At 39.0% G+C, this 24751-nt stretch overlaps 2 protein-coding genes across 6 annotated transcripts in view; one reads left to right on the forward strand and one right to left on the reverse strand.

Annotated features, from left to right (window-relative positions):
• Window positions 1–18394, forward strand: part of ARHGAP10 (Rho GTPase activating protein 10) — a 150623-nt gene extending 132229 nt beyond the window's left edge. For 2 of the 3 annotated variants that reach the window (XM_082050451.1, XM_082050453.1), the window contains 4 exons: window positions 494–625; window positions 2084–2175; window positions 11448–14818; window positions 15480–18394. In XM_082050451.1, the coding sequence (XP_081906577.1) occupies window positions 494–625; window positions 2084–2175; window positions 11448–11536 (313 nt within the window). In that variant the 3' untranslated portion in view covers window positions 11537–14818; window positions 15480–18394. The remainder of the gene's footprint in view (window positions 1–493; window positions 626–2083; window positions 2176–11447; window positions 14819–15479) is intronic. The other variant, XM_082050452.1, reaches the window with a different exon arrangement.
• A 144-nt stretch (window positions 18395–18538) lies between these two features.
• The window catches only part of NR3C2 (nuclear receptor subfamily 3 group C member 2), a 204189-nt gene continuing 197976 nt past the window's right edge, over window positions 18539–24751 (reverse strand). For all 3 annotated transcript variants that reach the window (XM_082050436.1, XM_082050435.1, XM_082050434.1), the window contains one exon: window positions 18539–19668. In XM_082050436.1, coding sequence (XP_081906562.1) covers window positions 19513–19668 — 156 coding nt within the window. In that variant the 3' untranslated portion in view covers window positions 18539–19512. The remainder of the gene's footprint in view (window positions 19669–24751) is intronic.

The raw sequence follows: 24751 nt of genomic DNA on the forward strand, positions 1-24751 counted from the left end.
GAGCGGTGTGTTCGTGAGGGCAGCCACAGTTACGCGAATGAGATCTCAATCCAGAGCCAGCGTCGTGATCCCAGTCCTGTAATAGCTGCAGCCTCTTTTGAAATCTTCCCAGTCATACAGCACTGAGGAGATTTTTAAATAGATACATCAAAACTTGTAAAGGCAAAGTGGCAGCTCAAATAATAGCCTGCTGTATGCAGTTTCATTGTATCTGTCTTTATTAGATAAGGAATGTGGAATTTTGTCTTTGTATTGGTTATGTCATACATCTCAGGTAATTCGTCTTAGCTTAGGATGTAGGGCATGTAGGAGAAATACTTTCAAGGACGAAAGGCAGAATCATATGGTGGCCATGTGTGCTAAATAAGCTCAACATTATTATTGGGTTTGGATTTGAGGATCTAACTAGTTAATCTAGTAGTTTCAAACATTTTGGTATGAAAAGACATTTTATTCACCTTATTAATTCTGCCTTGAAAATATTTCCTCTTAGTCCTGGTCAAGGCCGCCCATCAATGGTCTCGTGGATGAACACTCCGTCTGCTAACCCAGCTGCCACAAATCCTGCACCATCTACTTTCTTCTTCCCCACCCCCGCCACTGGGAGTGACAGAGCAGGGGAAAGGTACGGTTTACACTTCCACTTTTGCTGGTTATTTATTTGCCTCCTTTTTTCTCTCTTTTAAAAAAAATATCACTAATTCATGTCTTCTGCAGTATGTGACAGATTATCTCAAATCAAGAAATGCAGTGTTTGTGATTTTGACAGAATAAAATGCCTGCTTTGTCTTATTTTTCCTTTGAGCACCTTCTGGATACAAGGCATGTGGATTGAGCCAGTGGCTTGTTGGATAATACAAGCAGACTTGGATTAGGGTGGTCAATCAGGTCTTACTCATAGTGTCTCCCTACTGTGGTGATTCTCTTACAGTGTCCTTTAAAATACAGATTCTTTCTTTTCCCTAGCCACCCATCTCCAATTTAAGTTTCTCAACCTGGCCTTCATGCCTCTGAAAGACTTTCCTATGCCTTTACTTGTATCTGTTCTTTTGTTCTTTATTTCAGTCTCTTTTGGCCTGCTTTTCTTCTGTCTTGCTTCTGCTTCCCTCCATGTTGTCTGTCTTTTGAAGTGTTTTCACTTTTTTCTTTGAGGGCCTTCACCATCTTAGCTTTTTCCTCCAAGTTTTATAATATTTGCTTTGCAACTTAAAGTAGTTTGGTATATTAATAAATTATTTCCAATGCTTGGTAAAAAAATTTCTGTTTCTCATTACTGGTTGCATTTTGCACGCGAACTGCATTGTCTGTTTGACTGTGAGTTCCTTGGGGCAGGGAGGATCTTTCCCAAAGTTTTATGTGTAGTTGTTGTTGCCTGGGCTCGACAAAAGATGATTTAATGGTGTGGGTGCTGTGTCTAAACAAAGCATCATTGGGCAGCAGCAAACTGTCAGTTTGCAAAGGCGTGATTAAATAAGATGTGCCAAAAATACTTATATATTCCAAGATCTCTGCTTATGGTACTTGGAGAAATGAGTTATTTGGACAAATTCATATTGATGGCTTATTACTGAGCATCCTGAGAACACCTCTAAAAGAGTACCTGTAATGTTAGAAATCTGTGTTTAGGACAAAACAGCACCTTCAATAGTCTAGTAATGTTGTATTGTAAACAAATACAAAAAGAGAATTCTGGAGAGTGATAGTGACAAGCTGAATTGCAAGATTCATGAAAAAACATTTCAGAAGACATAATAATGATTAGTCTATAACTTAAGTATAGTATGCTTTGCCTACTGTTGATTTCATTGCTGATTAGCACTTGGCAACATTTTAACTGTAGTTGAAATTCAACTACCATAAAAATAAGTGTGCATGAATTTGGGAGTATGATATTCAGAAATGACAACAGTAAGCTGTGAAGCTTCAGCTTTTGCATTTTTATATATGAATTGTAAGCCTGTAATGATGCATGTGAGATTGTGTTTAAAGTTTTAGTCATCTCCAAATGAGAATGGAGAGAGAATAGTTGAGAGTGTCTTCATAATAGTCAAAAGTGACTATAATTCATAATTTCATTTTTCAGCATTGCCCACCGAAAAGCAAGAGCAGTTTATCCATGTGAAGCAGAACATAGCTCCGAATTATCATTTCAGATAGGAGCAATTTTTGAAGATGGTAAGTACTGCTTGAGTAAATATAAAGTAATGAAAAACGAATCAACAGACCTGTTACAATGGCTTTGGGTGAAAATACAAGCCTCACTGCTATTCTGCCAGTGCTGCTGATGGCACACAGATGGTGACGTAGAAGACTTCTGGTACGTAGAATCTACTTAGCATATGAGAAGGCACTGTGAGGCAATGCCTTTGTCTTCTGGTGAGTAGACACATTCAATTAGTTTTTCAGCAGCATTTGAATGTGTTGTAATACCAAAAAAGGTTGATCAGCAGTAGAGAAAACCATCTTGGCCTATGAAACTGTATTTTTAAAATGTGAACTATTGTTGTAAAATAACAGGGGCTTCTGTTTGAAGGAAAAAAAAAAAAAATCTATTTAAGGATTTTCAAGCAGGCAGAGTTCCAGGTAAGGCAGGTGCTCACTGCAGAGAAAAGGGAGTGTTTACACCCAGTAAGGCACCCCTTGGTCAAAAAAGTATGTACTTGTAGAAAGCAGAATATTCACTGTGTTTAAATATTTCTCTGGACACAATTACAGCGTTACATTTGAACATCCAGAAAGTGATTCCTGTGCTCAAGACTGTGTCACTTCTCAGTGAGCTTTCCTGGCTATACTCTTCAGGAAATGCACAAGGACCTCAAACTGACAGGAACGCTTTTAGTTTTTAAACCTTATGCCAATAACTACTGCAATACAAACTCTGAAGATGCAGAAGACTACATTAGAGTGTAGTTTCTTTCCATTGCAAGGAAATTCCTACTATAAGAAAGAGGTGGTGTGGAATGACTCAACAGAGCCTCGACAAATTCAAGGAATTATTGTTACTTAAATGCAATTTAATAATAATTCTAAACAGAAATGAATTCATGGTAGCAGCACAGTAAGGATACTGTTTGTTACAAGACCTTGATAAAAAATTCTATCCATACTAAAAACCAGAAGACACTCAAGTTTGGCCAAATCTTCATCCAAGTTTCATGCAGACTGAGGGATTCAAAGTGATCTGAAAATTATGTTCTTAAGAACCTTGTGAGTACTGAGACCAGTATTTCAGTCTTTCAGTCTGTCTAGAGGCAGGGGAGTGGTAAGAGGCACACTGGTCTCTAAAGAATCTGGAAATTCTGCATTGATGCCTGTTTCCTTCTCATCCACTGTCAGCTTTTAGCTTGCTGCCAGGTCAGAAATCTGATATGCGCTTTCCAGAGGGAAAGTGGTATTTAATTCTGCGTGACCAAACCCTTAGGGGATGTACTGCCCAGTCATTCAAGTACCGCATGTGAGAATCATTGTTTGGATGTCCAGTAAAGGAGGAGTATTCCAAATTCCCAGTTTACATCCAGGAGGAACAAGAGAAAAGTACATGATCTAAAACAGCTGGAAAGCATCAACCTGCGGACATTAAAAAGCTAACTAAAAATATGTCTTATATTTCCCAAAATGCACCCTGTTAACTCTCTTAGCACTGGATGTGTGTGGGAAAGTTTTTCTCATAAGCAAAAATCTTTTTGTCCTGTTCTCCATAACCCCAGTAGAACATTCCTAATTTTTTTTAAACAGGTGAAACTAATAGGAAGCTCAGCAGAATCTTATTTTTTAGCATGTATAACAACAATAAAATTGCACAGACATAGACATTTTATTCTGCGTGATGCTTGTTTTAAAGCAGACAGAGCACAGAACATTGCCATCCTCTGCCTCCTCCCAAACAAATAAAATAGCGAGCCCGGTCTAGACCGCAGTTTGGCCTTTTATTTTATTTTATTTTTTCAGTGTAAGGTGGTCTGGGGTCCCCATGAGGTTCCTCCATACAAGCACCCACTTCACAAAATCATACTTGATGTTTCCTATTAGAGCTGCGTTGCAGGCAAATCACATTTGAATCAAGATAGGTGGGAAACCTTTTAAAGATGAATTAACTAAATGATTGCTCTTTAAAAATTCTCTTACACCAGTTATTTTAATTTAAGGGTTTTTTTTAAAAAAAACGTGACTGATGGGGATCTTCAGCAGACCTAAAACTGTACAGGGAAAAATCTGGTGCATGCAGGACAGGATCTGATGGCACGGAAGAGAGACATTTCAAAGGCAGAACAGCAACGGTTGCACGCCTGTTGTGTTGGCATGGGATAAGAAAGTATAGCGAGAAGCAATTGCTTCTGTATTTTGCGTGTTTGTGTGAAAGCACCATTAAGATTCTTTTCTTGTGCAAAGTGATCTCTGGAAGTTACGGCAAAGCCACCATGGTGTTTGTGCATTGCAGCCTCAGTTGAGTTTTTCAACTAGAGAGCTGGATTGTCCATGAACAAGTACTGAATTGGACTCTTTGGCAGCTTCTGGAGAAATGTTTCAACTGTAAGACTCTTTTTGCATTCATCATACAAATAAGGTTGGAAGCTTGGAAAATGTTACATGGATTGCATTTTGAAAACCTAATTGCAGTTTTCCAGTGGGAAAGATCACATTTCCTTAAAAACATTTGTTTTGATTGATTCCACTGCATCCTGGTTATTTTACAAGCGTTGTCCTTGCCTTGCAGGGCTTTTGGCCTAAGGTGGGTTGCAGATTCGCAGAAAAAAGGACAGCGTGCGAGTAAAAATGCAGTAAATGGATGTACATAATAACTGAATGGTCAGTCCATAGTGGTTCCCAATAGATTGTCATGGATGTCCCTGCCAGTATAGGGAAGTATTCTCATTGAAGTGCAGACCAGTCTTCATATTTGAAACTTCTGAAGTGGCTCACAGGGCCTTTTCTTTATGCACTGGGCACCCTTGTGTCTATGCTGCCATCAGATCCCAGGGAATCAATCCAGGTTCCTTAGCTACTCAATTTAAATTCCCATATGCCCTAATAAAGCCCCCAAATGAAGAATTAAAGTAGTAATACATCAGTTCTGCAGCTCTACCAATAACCTTAACTATCAAAGTGACAATGCATCAATCAAATTGACATACAGCTAGTATCAGCCATTAAAGTAACTGTTAAATTTATGTCTACTAAAAAGTGCTGCTTCCATTAGTGAAGGTTTTATCTGTCTCTCTTCACACTGCCTGTTGCACTTTTCTAATCTTCTTTTATTTCTTACTGTTTGTTGGGTTTTCTCCTTTCCCTTCCTTCTCTCTTCTGCTTTGTTTCCTTCCCTTTTTCATTTCCCTCCCCTGTTCTTCTTCCGTATCATCTCTGTTGGTCCATAGATGTTGATTGCAGCAGTTCTCTCTTACCTGTTGTTATCCTGGATGAATCTTTCTGGCTGCTTCAGCCTGAGACAGAGTAAAGGCATTTAGTCAGTCTTGCACCTGTCGTAGCTGCTAAATGTAATGTTGGTGCAAGAAGGTGAGAGATTAACCTTTACTCCATTTCCTGTATCTAATAGGGGAAAAAATGTGTTTTGCGTCTCAGGCTATCAAGGTTAGATTTACTAATACTTTAATTTAAGCTTTACATCAGCTGATAGGAATGTGTACAGAATCTGAATATTTGGATATTCAGGTGTTTTCAGTATTGCATGTACGTTGTGCTACTGCAAATCCCAGAGTCTTTCCATTAAAGTGTCATGGAATACAAACACTAAGGCGCCATCTGGTAAGTTAAAAAGAAAAAGCAAAGTTTCCTATTTAATTGAATTGTGTAAGAAAATGAATAACGTAATCTGAACAATACCCACTGGATTTAAAAAAAAAAAATCTTCAATTCAATTTAGCTTAGGCTGTGCCAATATTTTTATTTCCCAGTTGCTCCAGGCTATGTTATTGAGAGCACATAACAATATAATTCAGGTGGTTAGAGGCAAAGCTTGAAGAGTTTGCAGCTGGATAAGGGCACATATGGGAAGAAGCAGAGTATGGTCTGAGATTGAGAGAGACATATGCTGGCTGTATATTTTGTTGTTGTTGTTGAAGCAGATATTCCCAGTATTCATGGAAGGAATAATCAGACTGCCTGGCATTGAAACCTTGCCAGCCTTGGAGCCAAGTGTTATTAAATTTCTGGTTCTTGAAAGAGACTGCTTAGAAGTCAGTAAATGGGAATTGCACTAGGGAGAAGAGTTTTAGATAGGGTAAATGGTGTTTACACAACAAAATTCCTTGGCAGGACTGCTAGCGGGAAGGCTTCCTGAAAACTTGTTAAGATAGCTCTCATCAAAACTTGTTACAATTTTAAAAAACAGGATTCAGGGGAGAAAAAAATATGGGGAAAACCAAGAAAGTGTTTTGTTAGTAATTTTCCTCAGGAAAGGTGTGGCACCCATCATCCCTACCAAGCATGGCAGGAACACAAAAAGCCATGCTCACACAGCCAGAACCACCCCCCTCTGTCTTTCCTAGTCTGACAAAGCCCCAGCCTTGCTTCATCTCCCTGGTTTTGACTCCAAGGCACTCTCTTCCCTCTTCTTCGTGCTATGGCTTCTGGACTGTCTTTTTATATGGTATTGACAAATGAAGGATTTACATAGAAGTACTACTCCCAAAATACTATATTATTCTGTATGTGCAAAGAAATTATTTTGTTGAGGTAAAAATGAGGATAAAGCTACTTCTTTGTGCTCCTTTTGTCTGTGGATTTCAAAGCACTTGGAAACATTCACGTGCATTAATTATCTCCATTTTACACCTGGAGAAACAGAGTGTACAGGCCAGATGTTCTCCTTTCCAGCTACTTGTGTGTCATTTGGAGGTCGTTACCCCGGACTGCTGCTGAAAGTTACAGTCACAACTTTCCCAGTAAAAAGTACTAGATGAACACAACCAAATTCCTACTGACTTTGCTAGAAATTTTTAAAAGTTACTGAAGGCAGTTTGACATTTTCCACTCTGACTTTGTTCCTGCCAGCAGTGTTGTAGAAGCAGTGGTCTCCAGAAGAGGAATTCTGATGGAAAGCCGAGTGTTAAAATGGGAGATGTTTAAACTGATGTGCTTGGCATTGTACTTGGGGTGTGTGTGTGTGGAACTGTCAGAGATGTTCAGGAATCAACTCCGGAGAAGGACCTGAAATCTCAATGTTATGCATTGGGTCACCAAGTTATAGCACAGGGTATTCAGCAGCAACTCAGCTGATCAACCACTTGCCTCTTTTTTAGGGTGAGACAAAATATTCTTCGGGCACTCTCGCTATTTGTTGTACTCACTGGATCGTTTACCAGCTAAAACAGGAGCTTAGATGCTTCTGTAAGGGAAGTCTCAGTCTGCAAGCTGAATTCCACCTTCACCAATTTATCATGTTGTAGCAGTGTGTTTGCTCTCATTCACAAGCCTGAGCCTTTTTAGGCAGACTTTTTTATTTGTGGCCATGCAGTAAATCTTTAGCAGAGTCATAAAGAAGACCCCTTAACTCCTAGTCATGTGTCCTGGCCTCACTTCTCACAACAAACTTAAGGGCAACAGCAAGTTTTTAAATTTCAAATTCCATGCTAACCCTAAGTATGATAAATGTTTGTGTATTTCTGTGGTCAGCTTTACCCATAGGGATTGTTTAAAAAACTCATAGGAATTTATAAACATGGAGGGCTTGCAAGCACATTTTATTGCTTTAATTTAATTTCCTGGTGAAAATTTTGCCACTGTGATTGAGTTCTATGGAAATGTATTCTGGTGGTGGTGTGGTTTTAGCAGTGAGATTTCTGTTGCCCACAAAATGCAATTCTCACTTATGTAGCTTGTTGGAGTCATTACTTTGGTTAAGCAGTCCAGCAGAAAGGGAGGCCTTCTTCTGCCAGGCACCATATATATTAGATTTCCTCTCCCATTTCTGTTTCCTCCCAAAAAAAAACTAGTGTCCACAAAGGTGTGGAAATCAGTGTGAATCAGTGTCTGATTCAGTCCTGCTAAAGTCAGTGGCACTAAGGCAATGAACTAATACTGTTGTGGAAATGAGTCTTGGTCTCATTTGTAGCTGAGACCTGTGAGCTGCCAAAGCAGAACAAGGTCTGCTTATGGCATTGGGTCTCTAGGAAGAGCTGCTTGCAAACTGTATTTGCAGTTAGATAATCATCACATTGGCAATATTGAAGCTATTTCCTATGGAGAGTACAGAAAAGTAGGAAAAAATGCTGCAAATGCCAAGTTAACCTTATTGTGTTTCTTGCTTAGATGAAATCAGAAAAGCTTTTACTTGGAGAACTAATTGTGAGTTGAAAGTCTGTTGATTCTGTTTGTCTGTTTGAGCTGGGGTGATTGTTTCATAGCACTTGTCATCATACCAGTGGGCAGACATTCTCCTTCTCCACACTGTGCCACTGCTAGAGTGGGACTGCTGGAACGGCCTTGCAGCAGGTGCTGAGGAAGCTGCTGTCCCACTCTTGGCTCTCAACTTTCCTGCTATTTCCACTGTTGGGGGAGGTGATGGCTTTAGGTGGTGGGTCTTTGGTTTTGTTGTGTAGTCTTGCTATACACTTGTTAAACTTGGTGGAAAATATTTAATTTTCAGTTCTCTGCTCTGTATCTTTTACAGTACAAATATTTTCCCCTCTTGTCCCTATCCAGCATAAGACTAGGTCCTATGGGATGCTTGGTCCAATAATGAATGGTAGTTTTAAGGGTAGTTTCTGCAGCAAGGTATTTTCAAATGAGACAGGCCTGAGAAAGTGCTGAGAACTGTAGTCGTTGACTGAGAAGAAATGACAGAAAGGGGACACTGTGAACCACCTTCTCTTTTTTAGAAATAGCCTGTGTCCTTGGTTTAAGAAGAGTTGTGCATGATAGCAAAATGTCTTTTGTGTGGTAAAGTGTTTTTTATTTTAAATGAACACTGTTGTACATTTATACTTCGAAATGGATTAGTAAAGAAAACAGGATTGTTGAAGCTTAAAGTAGCTGTACATTTGGACAGCTTCGACATTAATTTAATTTGCCTACAGAAGTAGTCAGTGATGTATGTGGCTATCTTAACCCTTCTTGTGTAAGGTGGCAGAAGTCTTGCCCTACCTGACAGTCACCACAGCTGCTGAATATTAAGAATTCTTTTTGCCTTTTTTTTTTTTTTTAAAAAAGACTGATCTGAAGAAGTGGTGATCTTAAATGTAATCTTAGTGCTAACTCTTTTGTTAGTCTTCATAGAGTATAAAAGAAACTTCTGCTAATAATGAGGCCCTGAGCTGTGTAATGTACATGTATGATACTTAATTTCCCAAGCTCAATTCTACTGTCCATGTGTAGTCTTCTGGCGTGGAAATGGTATGTGACACTTAAGTCCAATTGCTTGGGCACTGTGCATTAAATCTGAACGTGTTGTAATGTGCAGAATTTAGTATTATGTTATCAAATGTGTTTAGAAAATGCTCCTTTTGAAATTTGCTGTTGTGTTGAGTCAAGTGATCCTGTATAGTTTGAGCATTTCCTCCCCTGGGTAAATTTTAGGTAAATTTACATTTCAGTGTGATCTCCTCAGATGTAAGTTTCCTTATTTTGAACAGGCCTTCAATTTATAGATACTAACTTGCCAGTAATATCCATCCTCTCTGTAGTGTCAACTGAGGTTGAGCTCCAGAGGACAAGTAGAAATTTCCTACTTCCAGGTTTTCTAGTTGTTTTTCTTCCTCATCTGTCATTTTTGGGAGTTTGTTTCCTGTAACACACATGTGTTCCGTAGGCACAGGAGCCTTTGGGCAGAGGTTTGGCCAATGCTAGAGCTGCTGGCGGATTTGCTGGCAAGGGTGGAGTTACAGCTGCTGCGGTGGAGCTTCCACAGGGAGGTTTGTGGCGGTGTCAGCGCCACAGTTTAGAATGCACGGGTGCTCTGTAATTGTGGAATAAAATGACAAAGGGAGAGGAGGGCCTGCTAATTACTAATTGTAATGTAAGTTACTGTGTGTGCAGAGATCCTAAAAGGTAATTTTCTATGTGTTTTTTTTTTCTTTGGAATGTTTCTGTCGGACATATTTATTATAAAGATAAGCCTAGACTTTTGTTCTGAATCTAAACTATCCATGTCATTGAAAAACAGTTTTGTTTTCTGAAAACCTTGGAGGTGTAGCTGTGGTTTACACTGTGGTTTCTGAGCACACCTTCTAGCTTCGCTGACAATAATAGGACACAAGGGAAAAACTAGGGGAAAGTGTGGTTTATTTAGAGCCTTACAGTACTTTTGAAAATGAGACTTAACATGTTGCCGTCTCTTAACAGTAAATTCGCTGATTTGTAGATGGCTACATACATCCCATTCTAAAATGTGTTAATGTGTTTTAAATAAAGCCCTGATATGGCTGGCAGCACGTTTCAGCATTTGTCTGATCTCCTCCCTAAATAATGTCTGTCTTGGAAAGGCTGTGAGGATAAATTAATATGGTAGAGAATATCATAGGTCACTACAAGTGTGGGACTTTACAATTACATAGATAAGTATGTACCTGTACCATATTCTTGTAAGAAATTTGAAGAGGAATTTGAGGACTTCTTAGTCTGTTTTCCAAAGAACTGAGGCTTATGCTTCTTTTTTAACTTCCTGTGAAATGTAGTCAAATTATATACAGGAAGCCAGATTTCATTAGTTCTGTTGCTCACAGAATAAGTTGTGGGGCATTTAGAGTCTGAGCAGAAATTTTCCTTATTTTAGATTCATGGATGTTTTTGCACAAACTCTGGGATCAGCAGTGGGAAATACTTAGGATGGCAGTAAGGAAAAAGGCGTATAGTTTAAGCCTTTCCTTCGTGGTTTATGAACAGCGCTATGAATTTCAGAGCGAGAATTTAACCAGAATGATTTAGATTTTCTCCACTGGTCTCTTCCAATGGCAGCTTTACTCTGTGAAAAGGTGATACTTGGAATGAGATCTGGTTCATTTCTGTTTCCCCCATAAACCTTTATGTGCTTGCTTTTCATGACGAGTAAGATCCTCCACCATTTTTCTGTGGCTCTGAGCTTCCAGATTCATCACCTCTGCTCAAGACAGGTTTTTGGTTGTGCTTTGCCTCCAGTTACTAAAACTGTTTCCCACTATTTGATACGAGTTCTAACTTCTCCCCAAAGGCATCTAGTTTTTTCTATTTTATAAACCCATCCTAAGTTCCATTAACTGTTTCCTTAATGAAGTTTCCTGCACCTAAAAGCTATTTCACCATCTATACTTAACAGAAGACAGTTCAAGTGCCTATATTGCACAAGTATTTAAGTCAATCATCCTCTCCATCTTTCTTAGCCAGATTCTTAAACTGGTCATTGCAGAAAACTCATGTTTTTTATGGATGCTTAGCATAGTGTCATGGAGCTAAAGCTAAAAGTACTAATTCAAGCATAGAAAGATGCAGTAATTTTTTTTTCCCCTTTTCTTTTGCAGTGCGATTTTCCAGAGAGCCAGGATGGCTAGAAGGCACACTAAATGGCAAGAGAGGACTTATTCCACAAAATTATGTTCAGTTTTTATAGCTTTGTGCATTGAACGCCAAGAAGGTGTACATGGTATCCATGGATTTTTGTTATAGTCACTTCTCTCTACTTTTGTGACTGCTTTTAATCAACAAAGAGCCTGACTATGGGTTGAAGATCCTAAATCTGTATGAAGACATTATGATGCCAAATATGAATTACAAAAAAAAAGATTCTTTAAGTGTTGGAATGGGTGGGGGTCAAGAAAGGGGGATGGAGTGATAATTTTTTTAATAGGATGGTTTTCAATTCTAAAGAGCAGTAGTGGTTTGCAAGATAACTAGCATTTTAAGTCAAATATTTAGTTGTGACTCAACTATCAGTTGAAAATGATTTTTATAAACTTAATGTCCTGGACATGATACATCCATAACCAGCATTTTTAACAGCATGTTATTTGAGTTTGGAAAATACTGTTGGATAAAAAAAAGCTATCATGCTGATAATTAAATTATATTTCAAAGTGGAACAGACACTGGTAAGTGAAATAATAGGTATCGAGACGTGACATTTTTCAAATCTCTTCAAAGAAGAACACATTCGTTTGTGTTGTGTGTTTGATTTCATTTATTTTATAAAGGTAAGACACATGAACTTTTATTACAGGCTCCTATATGTCATGGTTCCTTTGCTACTCAAAAATATCACTGTAAATGAAATAAAATGTTATGTGCTATTTGACCTAAGTCATTCCTAAGTTGGAGAATGTTTTGCTCTGGTTCTGTAAGTTATGATGTGAAATAATTATTGGCAGCTGTACGCAGTCAGCCACAAGCAGGCTCTAAAATGGATGGGGAACTTTCCTCACTTAAATAGACAACTCTACAAGCTTGAGCCAAATGGAAAAGGGAATCTCTGGCTGTGATCCTTGTGCATCCTGTAGGCATCTTGCATTTTATCTGCTGTCTCTCTAGCTTCTCCTTAAACTTCACGTTCTTCCTTCCCTATAATTGTTGATTGTAAGGTGTTGATGGTACTTCATAGTATCAGAGTCCTCAAGTAGCTGTCTCATAATTTGTAGAACTATTTGTGTAGTGAGAGCGCTAACTGTGGTCATAGAAAAAGCTTCCAGAAATCTTGTGGTGTAGAAATCTGTGCCTTGTGATTAAAAAGAAAAGTTACGTGCAGTTTATCACTCATCTTTGTATTTTTCTCTCCTTCAAGACAGACCCTCTAGGAGGTGGTGGAGAGGATGCAGGAAAAAATGACAGGATGACATGCTAATACAGGCTCACTTGTTAAATTGGACTCCATGGATTTTGAGTCATTGACTGCAGATATACTTAGCTTGCCTGTTTTTCTAACTAATGTGATTAGTAACACAGTGAATGGTTAATGCTGCCTTAAGGTTGGGATGGCTTTGTTCCCCCCCTTAGAATTTAACTCCACACCATTATTTTGTTCCTTTGCCCAGACCACTGGAGTGTGCACAAATCATTTCCAGATGGAGCAATGGTGGGCCAAGTCAGCACAGCTCTCCAGCACTAAACCTCATCACTTGGAGGAGCTTCATTCAGTGTATTCTCATGGTAGCTGAGCAGTGACTCGCCGCTGTGTCACTTTTAGGCAGTTCTTGTCTTGGCATAGTGGCTTAGTGACCCAAGCACGGGAGATGCCTTTTTGACTTCTGTGAACATCAAGTTTTTTAATTGGCTCCTTGGATTAAAGAAAATAGCTGCACCAATGCATACAGCAACAGGGGGCAGGTCTCCTTGCTCTGATTTATTCAGGTGGCAAGGCACTGCTGTGGCTGAGTCTTGTGTTGCCTGGGCCCACAACTCATTTATGGATTTAGAGAGTCGTTCTGGAGGCAGCAGGGTGTTTGTGTGGCCAGATTGTTTTCATGGCTACTGGCTGGTAAAAATGTTGAATGAAAAGAGAGAATGTAAATCTTTGGTATTAGCCTTATAGGTGTGGCAGTGAGGTATGCTGGCTTGTCAGATAGCAAAGCTGTGATAACTTGACACAAGCTTTGTAAGTTACTTGCATTTGTTTTGTTGTTTGTATTAAACGTGCAGTGCATGTTTGATCTTGTTCTGGCTGCTGTCTTTAAAAATTCTCCACGTATTTCTCAGGTCTAGCTCTGTGGTGGTTTTCTTTTTTCTTTTAAGCAGATATGTAGAAGAATAAAAGACTTCGTGGGTCTCTTCAGAGATGTGACCTATTTGCCTTTAGGTGAGAAGTTTTGAGATTCCTGTTACTTCTGGAGCCACACAGAACCCAAAGAATAAAACTTTCTACTGGGCAATGATACACTGGGCAGAGGTAACACTAATCCAAACTTTCTCATGTCCTGGATGTTGTCTACAGGCAGTGGTGTAAGTTGAGCCAGATCAGATCCCCCAGGAAGGAGGAAAAGGGAATCTGTTGTGGAGAGAGCCTGTGAAGGGACCTCACAGGGACCTGCTCTTGTGTCACAGCTGTGGGTACAGGTTCAGCTTAACCTTCCAGTTGGGTTCCCCTTCCCAGGTGCAGGTGACTCCACACAGAGTCAGGTACTTGTCAGTTTTAAAAAAGCTGAGATTCCTGGTAGTGGATGCATGACACAGGCTGGAAATCAGAGAGCAAATTGCAGGGTGGGGGGGAACCAACAAACACAACAATATGTTGTGCTTTTTATGTAAAAGTACATTTGCTTTGCCATCACTGTGGGGCCAGGGATTGAATCCTTCAGCCTGGGGATTAAGGTCGCATGTGTATTTGCTGAACAATTAATGGAAAAGCTGAGACTCCTGACTGGCTCGGATCAGTAGAAATTTACAGTCTTAGTCACTGGACAGGGTGCAGCTCTGCGCTTGGCTGGGCAGCATGTTCACTCTGCTGGGTGAAAAACCCAGGGATTTTCAGGCTGCTCAATGTTGTTAATCACTCTCTCATCAGATCTTCATGGCAGGTTTCCTTCTGATGCCCTGTCTTTCATTGGAATTGAATGAAAAATCTCATTGACTGATTTATCTGCTCTGTAATGAAAATAAGTGTTCTGCTACATTGCTTACAGCTTTTGGTAGCTGAGCCTCTGTAATTTTATCATGGAAAAGACTCAGGGAGAAACTTGCCTTTCTCAATGCTCTGTTCCTTCTTTTCTTAACCCATTTCACAATTCTTACCTTGTTTGCAACCTAAAGAGTCCATCGTTTGCTGACCGTGGGTTTATGCAAATGCACCAGCACTAAACACAGTTTAACTGAAAGTCTTCACCTTTTACGCTAAATATGCCTTGGACATCGTTTTCTACATCAGAGTTCAACAGTGTGACCTCATCTGTACTTGAAGGAACCACAGGTAAGGAGCAAAGAAACTTCATCCTATTGACAGCTACAATTAAAACATTCTTTTGAAAACCTTACACTATGGCATGTTTTACCTAGCAAAATCTTTGAAATGAAAGGACTTTTTTTTTTTTTTTCACGCCTTTCTATCTCAGTAATGTACTCATCATAAACTCCAGTTCTCTGTAGATACCTGAAAGAAAGCAGTGTCCCAGCTTGAGGTCAGATTACAAGTTTGTTAGGTTTTTAAGTAGTGATAGCATTTTCTTAATTCTAGAACAGCATATGACAGATACATCTGCTTCTAAGCAGATGGGAAATTTTTCTTAACACTGCTGATCCTCTACTATTCTTTCCTTTTGACAATTCAGCAAACAGAAGGCAGGTGCAAGGATTTTTTTGGCAATAAAAAGTTTGTGTAACTTGTTCTTAAAGAAAAAAAAAAACAATTAAATCGAGGCTTACATCACAGACCTATTAATAGCTTCATCCAGAACTTAGCAGTAAATACTTGAGACAGATAGTGCACAGAAAAAAACAGGATAGCAAGAGTTTCATTTCCCCTTCTAACTTTCTTACTGTAATTGGAAAAGACCTGGCCCTGAGAATGCAGTTTGATTTAGTCACTGGGGAAACCTGATGTATGCAAAACAGTGAATATCTCTGTTTCCCAGGAGAAATTTTAACTTTGGCCAATGGGTACAGCAGCTCTCCGTTACCTGAAACTGGAAGCCAGACTTGCCCAGCTCTTGGAGGTTGCTGGGTTTGTTCCTTTGAGTGGGATGCAGCAGTGTCAGCGCGTCCTTTGGCAATCACCTTTATCCCTGTAAGTCACCCAAACTCCTCTTCATCCTGTGGCATAAGGAGCTGCTCTCTGGCTGAAGCCACCATACGTGCTGCATCATCCAAATTAATAGAGCTCGATAAACCCCAAGAGCTAGATGTATGAAGAAAGATGTTATATTGCATTGTTACTTACTTTATGTTGTTTAATATTGTTTCTAGATGCACAGAAGCTTGTCTCTAAGGATATCACTGCACCAGCAGCTATCTGAGATTAAAATGCAAGAAATCCTTGCAATCAAACCAGTTTAATTCATATTAATTCATATTTGTACAATTTGTATAAAAAAAAGAGGAAAAAAAAGAGGAAAAGAAAAATAGGTACTTGCAGACATTAACATAAAGACCAAACAATATATTCTATTTATTTAAAAAGCTTTAAACATACAGAAGCAAACCCCTAATTATAAATGCATCATTATGCATAGATTTTACTGTTTACACCATACTGCTGGCTGCTTTTATTTTTCATCCAGGAATCTATTTAAACTCCAAGAATTCTTAAACATTCCTCTGAGCTTCCTGGCCTCAGAACTGCTGTCTCTCTTACCAAGTCATTGACCTCCAGCTGAAAACATTGCTCTAAAAAAAGAAAAAGTCAAATCTTTAATAAACAATTAAAAGTGCATTAACTGTAGAATTGTTTAATTTCATAAATGTTTAAACAAGTCAGTGAAAAACACCACCCTGTGAATTAGCTTTCTGCATTATTGATTGTAAAGTATCTTTTTAATAGGATTTTGATATTGCAAACTTTAGTCTCTTCTATTTTATTTTGCGCAACTGTTCAGTTGCATGATGTGTAATATTCCTGAAATACCCACTGCAGTACACTAACGCTATTTTACATGTTTAACTGTGTATACAATGCTCTTGCTGTATATCCCCGTTCCTTCTTACAACAAAATAACGTAGCTCAATGAACAGAAGCCCACTTCTAAAAGATGGTTTAGTTTGTCTTGTATTTTGCAGGAGACAAATACCTATTTCATTCTAAACAAATCCAAAAGAACGTAACTTCCCGGTAGCTAAAAACAAAGCTCGTGGTTTTTTTTGCTGTACACAGGTGTAGATTAAAAAAGTGATGGCTATTCTGCTTAGGTGTCCTTGGTAAGAGAATACTGCCTCTTACAACATCTATATCCAATTGTATCTATTACTTCAATGATCTCTAGCAAAAAATAATCATCAATGAATGGTTTCATAAACAACAGGTGATTAAAGTAAAGGATTTATTATAATCTGCTTACAGTTGTTTGCAAAGACAGACATACGTTTTTGCATAAAGATATAAATTGCTTTTTAAAACTAATTTAGTGTGTTTAATTATATGAAGTTTCTGTGAATTATGAATTGTACCAAACCAAGATTAAAAGTAATAAGGTACAAAAATAGGAGCAAACAGACAACAATTTGGACTGGGACAGGCATTTAACAGTGAAGTGTAGAATATGGCTTTGCTATTTCAATCAAGCAAAGTTACTCTGAGACAGAAAAGGAGGCAGTAACTTTGTTAATATAAAAAGCTGCTGCAGACTGTATTCACCCAGAACCTGGCTTTAAAATTTTCTATTTTAGACTTAAAAAAAAAAGTAAATGAAAAGATGAATGTATGACTGTTTCTTTACTGTAAACAACCAGTCTGCATGCTGTGTATCTAACATTGGAAGTTTGGCTTTCATATTGCTGTGCAGGTCAGTATTTAAAGATCTGCCTATGAATTAGACTTCCAAAATGCAAATAATATATGTATGTATATATTTATATATAAAAAACCTCTCTGAATACAGTCTTTACAGATTATCCATTGCATAAGGCAGGTGTCATTTAAAAAGACAAGTAGCACTGACTGTCTTCAGTGCACCAAAGCGCACCTCAAAATTTGGACTCCAAAAGGGCGCAGAATTCTTAATTCGACCACCATTTGAAAGAAATGCTACATTCTGACCCGCCAAGGGACAAACTAGAGCTCAAAAACACCAGTGGCACCCAGAGAGAACACTAGAGATTAGGACTCTGAAAAACTGTTCTACTTACTTGAGCATACGGTAGCAACAGCTGAGCCTCAGAAAAGTTCACCTGTCCTCTCTTCTACTCCAAAACTCTGTATTTGCTTAGAAATTGTGAAATTATGAAAATCACCTCAAAAAGTTTTTCTTTGCAGTCTTATTCTAGAGAAAACTTTTTTGAGACAAAAATCAGACCAACTGCGTTGAACTCCTTGTGTGAACATTTGTCTTTTCAGATGTATTCTGATTATTACAAAAATGCTTACAAAATTACCTACGGTTTATCACTAAAAATTCTACTTGGCTAATCTGCCCCTTCATCAGTACCTTACCATCCTTCTTCGCACCACTACAAAGCTGTTCAATATACTTACTGTAATGATCTGCATGTTCCCTTCATCAGAATCAGAAATTGCTCTCCCCATCTGAAATAATAATCTGACCTTTAAAGATGTTTTACGTATCCAGTACTCAAAGGAAAAACAAACAATCTGGGAAACTTAATAAAAGAAGAAAAATCATTCAACATCTTATTCACCCCGGTTCCCCTGAGAGAGAAGGGGAACAGAGGGCAAGAACTCACTACATCATTAAGCTGGCAAAAGCTTTGGAGAAACTGTAATTTGTCTTGTTAAATGAAACCTTCGTAAAGTGGCCAACACAACATAGTGTAGTTTCCTACAGAAATATGAAGCAGGATTTCTAAGATGTGCTCAGGTCACGTATGCTTGCAAGCGAGACAAAAGGGAGAAAAAAAGATGGAAGAAAACAGAAAGTCTTAAATACAACTGAAAAGGTTAAGTGTGGTTATTTACAACAGATACCGTAGGATGGTAAATTAGATATGATGCTAAAAAAGGCACAGCTTTCCCTTTCTTAAATACACTGTAAACGGTTCATTATGCATGCAGAACATTTCACTTTACAAAAAAATTACCTTGTTTGTTTAGACAAAGATAGTACTTAAATAGTCTCCAGCAAAATAGAGTTCTTTCAAAAATACTTTCCCATTCATCCTATTAACCATTAAAGATTTTTTGTCTCATTTACAAAAGTTCCTTACACCTTATTTCAGGTCCTTCACAATTTATACATACAGCAATGTACAGTACAGCAAAAGACTGCAAAAAATTATTTGTAAAGCCAGCACAATAGATACTATAAATTGATACCAGGGCATTTGTTTTCACATCTCATCCTTTTAAATTAAATAGTAAATGGACACTTAACACAGTGTATATCATATCATCTATGAGGGGATAACATGGGATAACAAATGCCACAGGTGGGGATAACAGAGTATTCCACACCAACTGTTCTGTTATTACTTTACACGTTAGGGTTTGTTTGTGTGTGTCTGTGTGTATATATGTGTGTGTATATATATAGCTTTTGTTGTTTATTTTTTTTTTTACAAGAAAAGAATATTAATGCCCCATATTGACTTTACGTTTTATGTGCAAACCAAGGGTAAGCTTTAAAAAGTTCTCATTAGTTCTTGAACCCTTTTAAAACAAGCAAACAATACCAGAAACTACATGGCATATTTAAAACTCCATCTGTTAAAATATCAAAATCAAAGAGTTATTGACTAGATATGGCTTTTCATCCAGAGGAACAGGAACATTTTCTAAATGTTTGAGGGTTATGGGGTTATTTCCGAACATCTCGGTCTTGCCAAATCCAAGTCAACCCTTTTTCCATTCCCCAAACCCTTCACATGATTTTAGACTATGCAGAGACTGCTGAACAAGTGTAGATAGCATGTTTAAAATATGGTTTCTTGAGTCCTTCATGGGTGTGGAATAACACAGGGAAACTTAAGGCAAAGTTCTTCCATTTAAGACATTTTCTATCACTTCCTGTGAAAGTACAGGGGCTTGGCATTCCCAGATTCCACCTTTGGTAGCTGGTCACTGATGATTTCCACCAGCATGGCTGGAAACTCTACTTTCAGTGCCTGAGACTCTCGAAAGGTGTAGAAACAGAATTCCAATAAGTCACTAACAAGCTGAAACAGAGAAAGAAACACTTTTTTAGGAAAAACACTGAGAATTTCACATGCAAACTACAGCTTACTGATAATGGTGGATTATCACCAAGAAAGGGCATCTCACTCAGACTTGGCAGTCCATTTGCAAGGGTTAAAAGAGCAAACAAAAGACCTCACATCCCAAAGAGCTACTTAACTGGTTAAAAATCAGCTAACTAGAAAAAAACAAAATGCCTCAGATTTGATTTTTCAGCAGAACTACACTTTTCATTTCACTAACAGGCAACTGGCTGTCATGAAAACTACAGGTACTCAATGTCTATGAAAATAAAGCCTGCAGCTCAGAGCGAAAAGATCAGCCATAAACTATTGTATCTCTAAATTTCAGCTGGATACATGTTCATTAAATCACATTATTTAGTTCAGTGCACTCTCCAGGGCCCACAACCTACAACTGCCTGAGCAGCTGGTGTTTTTAGCTGAACAACATGAATGCTGGGCCACACTGGAACATTTCAGGTCTTATAGCTTCACAGTCTTTAGACATGTGTTATCAGATGAACAATTTCGTATTTATATATAAATACATTCTTTTAATACATCCCAAACTTCTTCTCCCAAATGGTGCCTGACAGCCATTTTGTAATCCTAAGAAAGGATGTCAACAGGAACACAAGCTAAAGTACTAAATGGTCTCAAGGTACCATCAGATTTTTGGTGTATACAAAAAATACCATGTGTCTTGAAAGCACCAATAAATTTAGTCTGAATTGGACCTTGTCTCACCTTCTGTTCTTGTTTGTCCGTTATAGAGCTTCATTTTGGTCTACACATTATAGGAAACTTAACCACGTAACAATGAACATTATTTGCCTTTTGAGTATTTTGTCTCGTTTTGTGCTATTTTTCTCCACACAAAATTGCCAACTGCAGCTTACCTTTGCTATAAGACAACATGCCAGTAGAGCATGAGAACTGTGAAGATACAAAGACCTTTTCCAGCATCACAGCCCAGGGAATTACTTCTATTTTAATGATAAAAGTATGGCAAAGCAATCTCATGACTCAACCTACAGGCACTTATTCGTCATCTTGAGTAGTAGGATAGTACTATTTCAAAACTAGATTTTTTTGATTGGTGTGATCTAAATTAATCTCCTAAAGCCTTACACATTGGACTCCTTGTAGTGTTTTGTTCAAGAAACGCACAAGTCAGTCAAGACAGAGGCAACTCAACTTTTGAGGCACTCTTGAGTGCAGCGTGTCTGGGTTCCAGTCTGCACATCCCCCTCCACTGCAGTTCACCAAATCACTGTGCTGTGAGAATGAAGAAAAACAACAGCCTCTGCTCTTTTAAAACTCAAAAGTTATACAGAGCTTAATTTTGGTGCCTTTTGGCCTTGCAAAGGACTAAAACCCTTTTTGCTTGTCTAGTTTATCAAGTTGGTTTGTCATTTCACTTCTTAACACAAAGCGTTGCACTATGCAGTAAAGGCCGTGTTAGAGTAATAAAACTAAACTTCCGCAAGGTGGAAAAGGAAATTAAAAAAATAAGAGGCAGCAACAGACTACCCTCCAGTAGCACCGTACCTCATTACCTGTTTGCAGGACTTTCACAGCTATTCTTGCAAACACAAGCAATTTATGAACAACACAGAGAAGTGCTGGGATCACTCAACCACACGATTTTCTGCTACTGAGCACGACACGAGCCTGTTTGCTGTCGCTTAGTTCATTCCCAGTGATCTGGCATGTCACGAGCCAATGCTAATTAATTAAACAGATTCATGCTAAATAAGTAGCATAGACATAATTTGGTTTTCAAGGGAAAAAAATGCTGATGGTGAAAGGTTTACTTTACCCAATAGCAGGAGGTTGTTTCTGCAAATACTCTACGCCCAAAATACTCCAAACGTACACAAAACCAAAGTGAAGGAGATGGTTTAATAGCTACTACCTCCTCCCTGCCTGTATCACCACAAACCATCACTTTGGGAAATCAAGCCATGCACCTTAATAATGACCCAGTGAATGTGCTGCTCTTCTTAAACATGAATACAAGTTGTTTCACATGACCAAATGTGAGCGGACTGGGGTCATCACTTTGCCAGTCATCCTCCCTGTGCTGACAGCTCACCTGTGGAATTCAAGCCAATTCCTGCCTCTTCACACTCCTGTGAAACCTCTGAATGCACTGAGACAGTTGTTGCAGAAAAGCCTATGTGGAAACTATTAATTCTGCCTTCTTAGCAAGCTTTTAGTAGTATCAAGTATATATGTATGCCTGGTGAATTTGGGGACTAAAGAGAAATGAAAATAACATTCATGAAAGAGCGTAATTTGTTCTATACAATAAATGAGCCAGCAGTACCGCAGGGGAAAACTGGAGTGTGATCAGGGACACTGTTGTAACACAGCATTTTGTGAGCACTGGCACAGAGAACGGCGAGGTTTACACAGCAGTTTAAAAGAAAATACCTAGAACTCCGCCATCATGTAATACTTGGGTTTGGAGCCTTATGGATAATACACATTCTATACCTATTTAGTCTGCTACACTTTTTGTTCCTCTGTTTCTTTTCTTAAGCAAAGTTATCAGCTTTAACATACTTGACAATAATCAACCCCTTGAAGAAAACAGGAGTATTAGGATGCACACTGTGGTCAGGACCTTTTGAACTGGCAGCCTTAAAAACTGGGTGGCTTTTTGGGCTTGGGGAAGTATTTCTAGCACTAATTGAAAACAAAGAGGAATGAATGTGGGAGAATCAAAGGCCAGCTCAGAGGCACTAAAAGGTAAACTATACGATCAGGTCATCTAGCGAAGGCTGCAAGACCGAGCACTAAGCCACAAGCAGTGCTCTTTTCTGCAGGCATGTTCTCATACGTTTTAAATGGTATGATTCCACCCCCAGCCCAGCAGCCTTAGCGTGGAGATGCACTGAAGGGATAAAAAAATTCAGGCTCCACGGGCAATGTTAGTTTTGAAATTTCAGTGCTTGCTTTTGCATCCCAAGCAGGATTCATCTGATGTAGTTTTGATTTATAGCAGGTAAATAATTCAGCTAACCTTTTGCTTTAAAAGAGAAATTCCCTCATCGGTGAAGAAATGAAAAAGTTTGCTTTCTTTTGTAACAGGCAAGCTCTGGCACTGCAGTGACAGCAGCTGATGCACCGCTGGTTACAAGTGGTCTCCTAAAATAGTAAAATAACACAAGCTACCCAGCACCTCTAGGTTTGGCTTATGAGTTTTCTAGATCAAATATGCTGCATTTAAACATTTTCAATGCTACAGCAGTCTTAATTCTGAGATTTTTACTTAATCTTTGCATTATATGCTGTATTAAGCACCTCTGAGAAATAGGAGTATTAATCAAACATAATTTTCTGTTATTAGGATGGGGGTTCCATAAAATGGGCTTTTTCACACATACTGTTCTTCATAATTAAACAAATGAATCCTTTAATGTAAAGTCCTTGAAGTTCATACAGTTACAGTGACCTTCAAGCACTTGCAGAATTTTTACAGCAAAAAGAATTGATTTTAGTTTGGCAATCTCACCATGCCCTTGGTATTTCCAGAAACAGTAAGAACTGTTTCATTTGCGAGGGTGCACATTTCTATGTTCAGTCAGTTTTCTGACTTCAGAATCTCTCACAATCACCAAGTGTGGTATGGAAGACCACAGTCACTTCTCCAGCAGCAGCATATTTCCAATTAAACCTACTGAGACAGCAATTAAGACAGCAGTAGGGTAACAACACAATGCTGAGTAATTTCTTGCTGTTATTAGCTACAGCTATGACTGTGAAAAATGTCAGTGTCTGAGTAGCTGACTCCTAGTCTTGAACACTAACCCAAAGAGTTAAAACTTCTCACAGAGGGGAAAACGAGGTAAGTCCAAGGGATGAAATCTCTCAATGCACCCATGCAGTCTGTTTAGCTCACGCTAGCAAGTAGTAAAAAGTGGATAAAATGCATGTGGATTAGGCACTAAGAGTATCTGACCACAGCAAATGTGGAACCTAGTTCTGCCTGGACAGGTGCATTTATTTAATTAGGAACCACAATCATTTCTTCAGGTTTTCTTCATAAACATCCATGCACCGAAACCACAGCACTTAACACCTGGGCATGACATGTAGGAACCTGAGCTGGACTCATTTTGTGTGCTTGGAGGACACATGTAAACCCACAGGATCACACACCAATGAAGAATCCTCAGCCCTTGGCCAGGCTAAATTTGGGCCAAGCCTCCCTTGCTCTTCTGTTGGCAGGAGGGAGGTTCCGTCTCCCTCCAACAAACACCTATTAAGGTGAAGAAGGAAGAAATGCACCTGACAACCCTCAGAGTAGCCGCTGTCTACATCAGGGAGCTGGGAATCAACTTCTCCCGTGACAGATGTGTATCGGCTGCTGCAACACGCACCGGTGCACACTCTGACATCGCTGCTGCTTCTGCAGGGGCCACCCCGGGAGCAGGGACTGGATCTCGCCTCTGAGTCAACATGGAAAACGCCTGCTCTGGGAATAAACGAGGCTCCAAACAGCACATCAGATGTGGGACAAAACTTTGGCAGATCAGTAGCAGAAGCAAGTGCACCCAAAGGTGTCGGCAACAGCTATGGGGCTCATCTGCAGCTTCATATTTGTGGGATTAAGCACCTGCAGAGACACATTTGGATCCACTGCAGCGAGCCACGCAAACCTGCCCCCAGAGGAGCTGTGCCCTGCTTCCCACTGTCAGCTTTTTCAGCGAGTGTGATCCTGGCGCTCTCAACCTATGGAAAGATCCATCTCAGCTATAAAGTATTCCCTTCAGGAACCATAAAAAATTAATTATTCAGCAGCATGAGCCTTAAAGAATTTATTTTCGTTTGGCAGAAAATACCAACAAGCAAATGACAGCGCAGTGCTCTGCCTTGCCAAGACAAGGGGAAGGTTCACATTAGAGTTTAATGTCATGGCATCGAAACAAAAGCCCTCTTAACTCAAAGTCTGTTTAGTATCAGCCAGATTGAAACCAAATTCAGCTTTTGTTCTGCAAACCGCCTAACCGTACACTATACGCTCTATATGAAATGACGCTTGCCATGCAAG

Source organism: Streptopelia decaocto (assembly GCF_964273445.1).
Source record: "Streptopelia decaocto genome assembly, chromosome: 4".
Classification (NCBI taxonomy): domain Eukaryota; kingdom Metazoa; phylum Chordata; class Aves; order Columbiformes; family Columbidae; genus Streptopelia; species Streptopelia decaocto.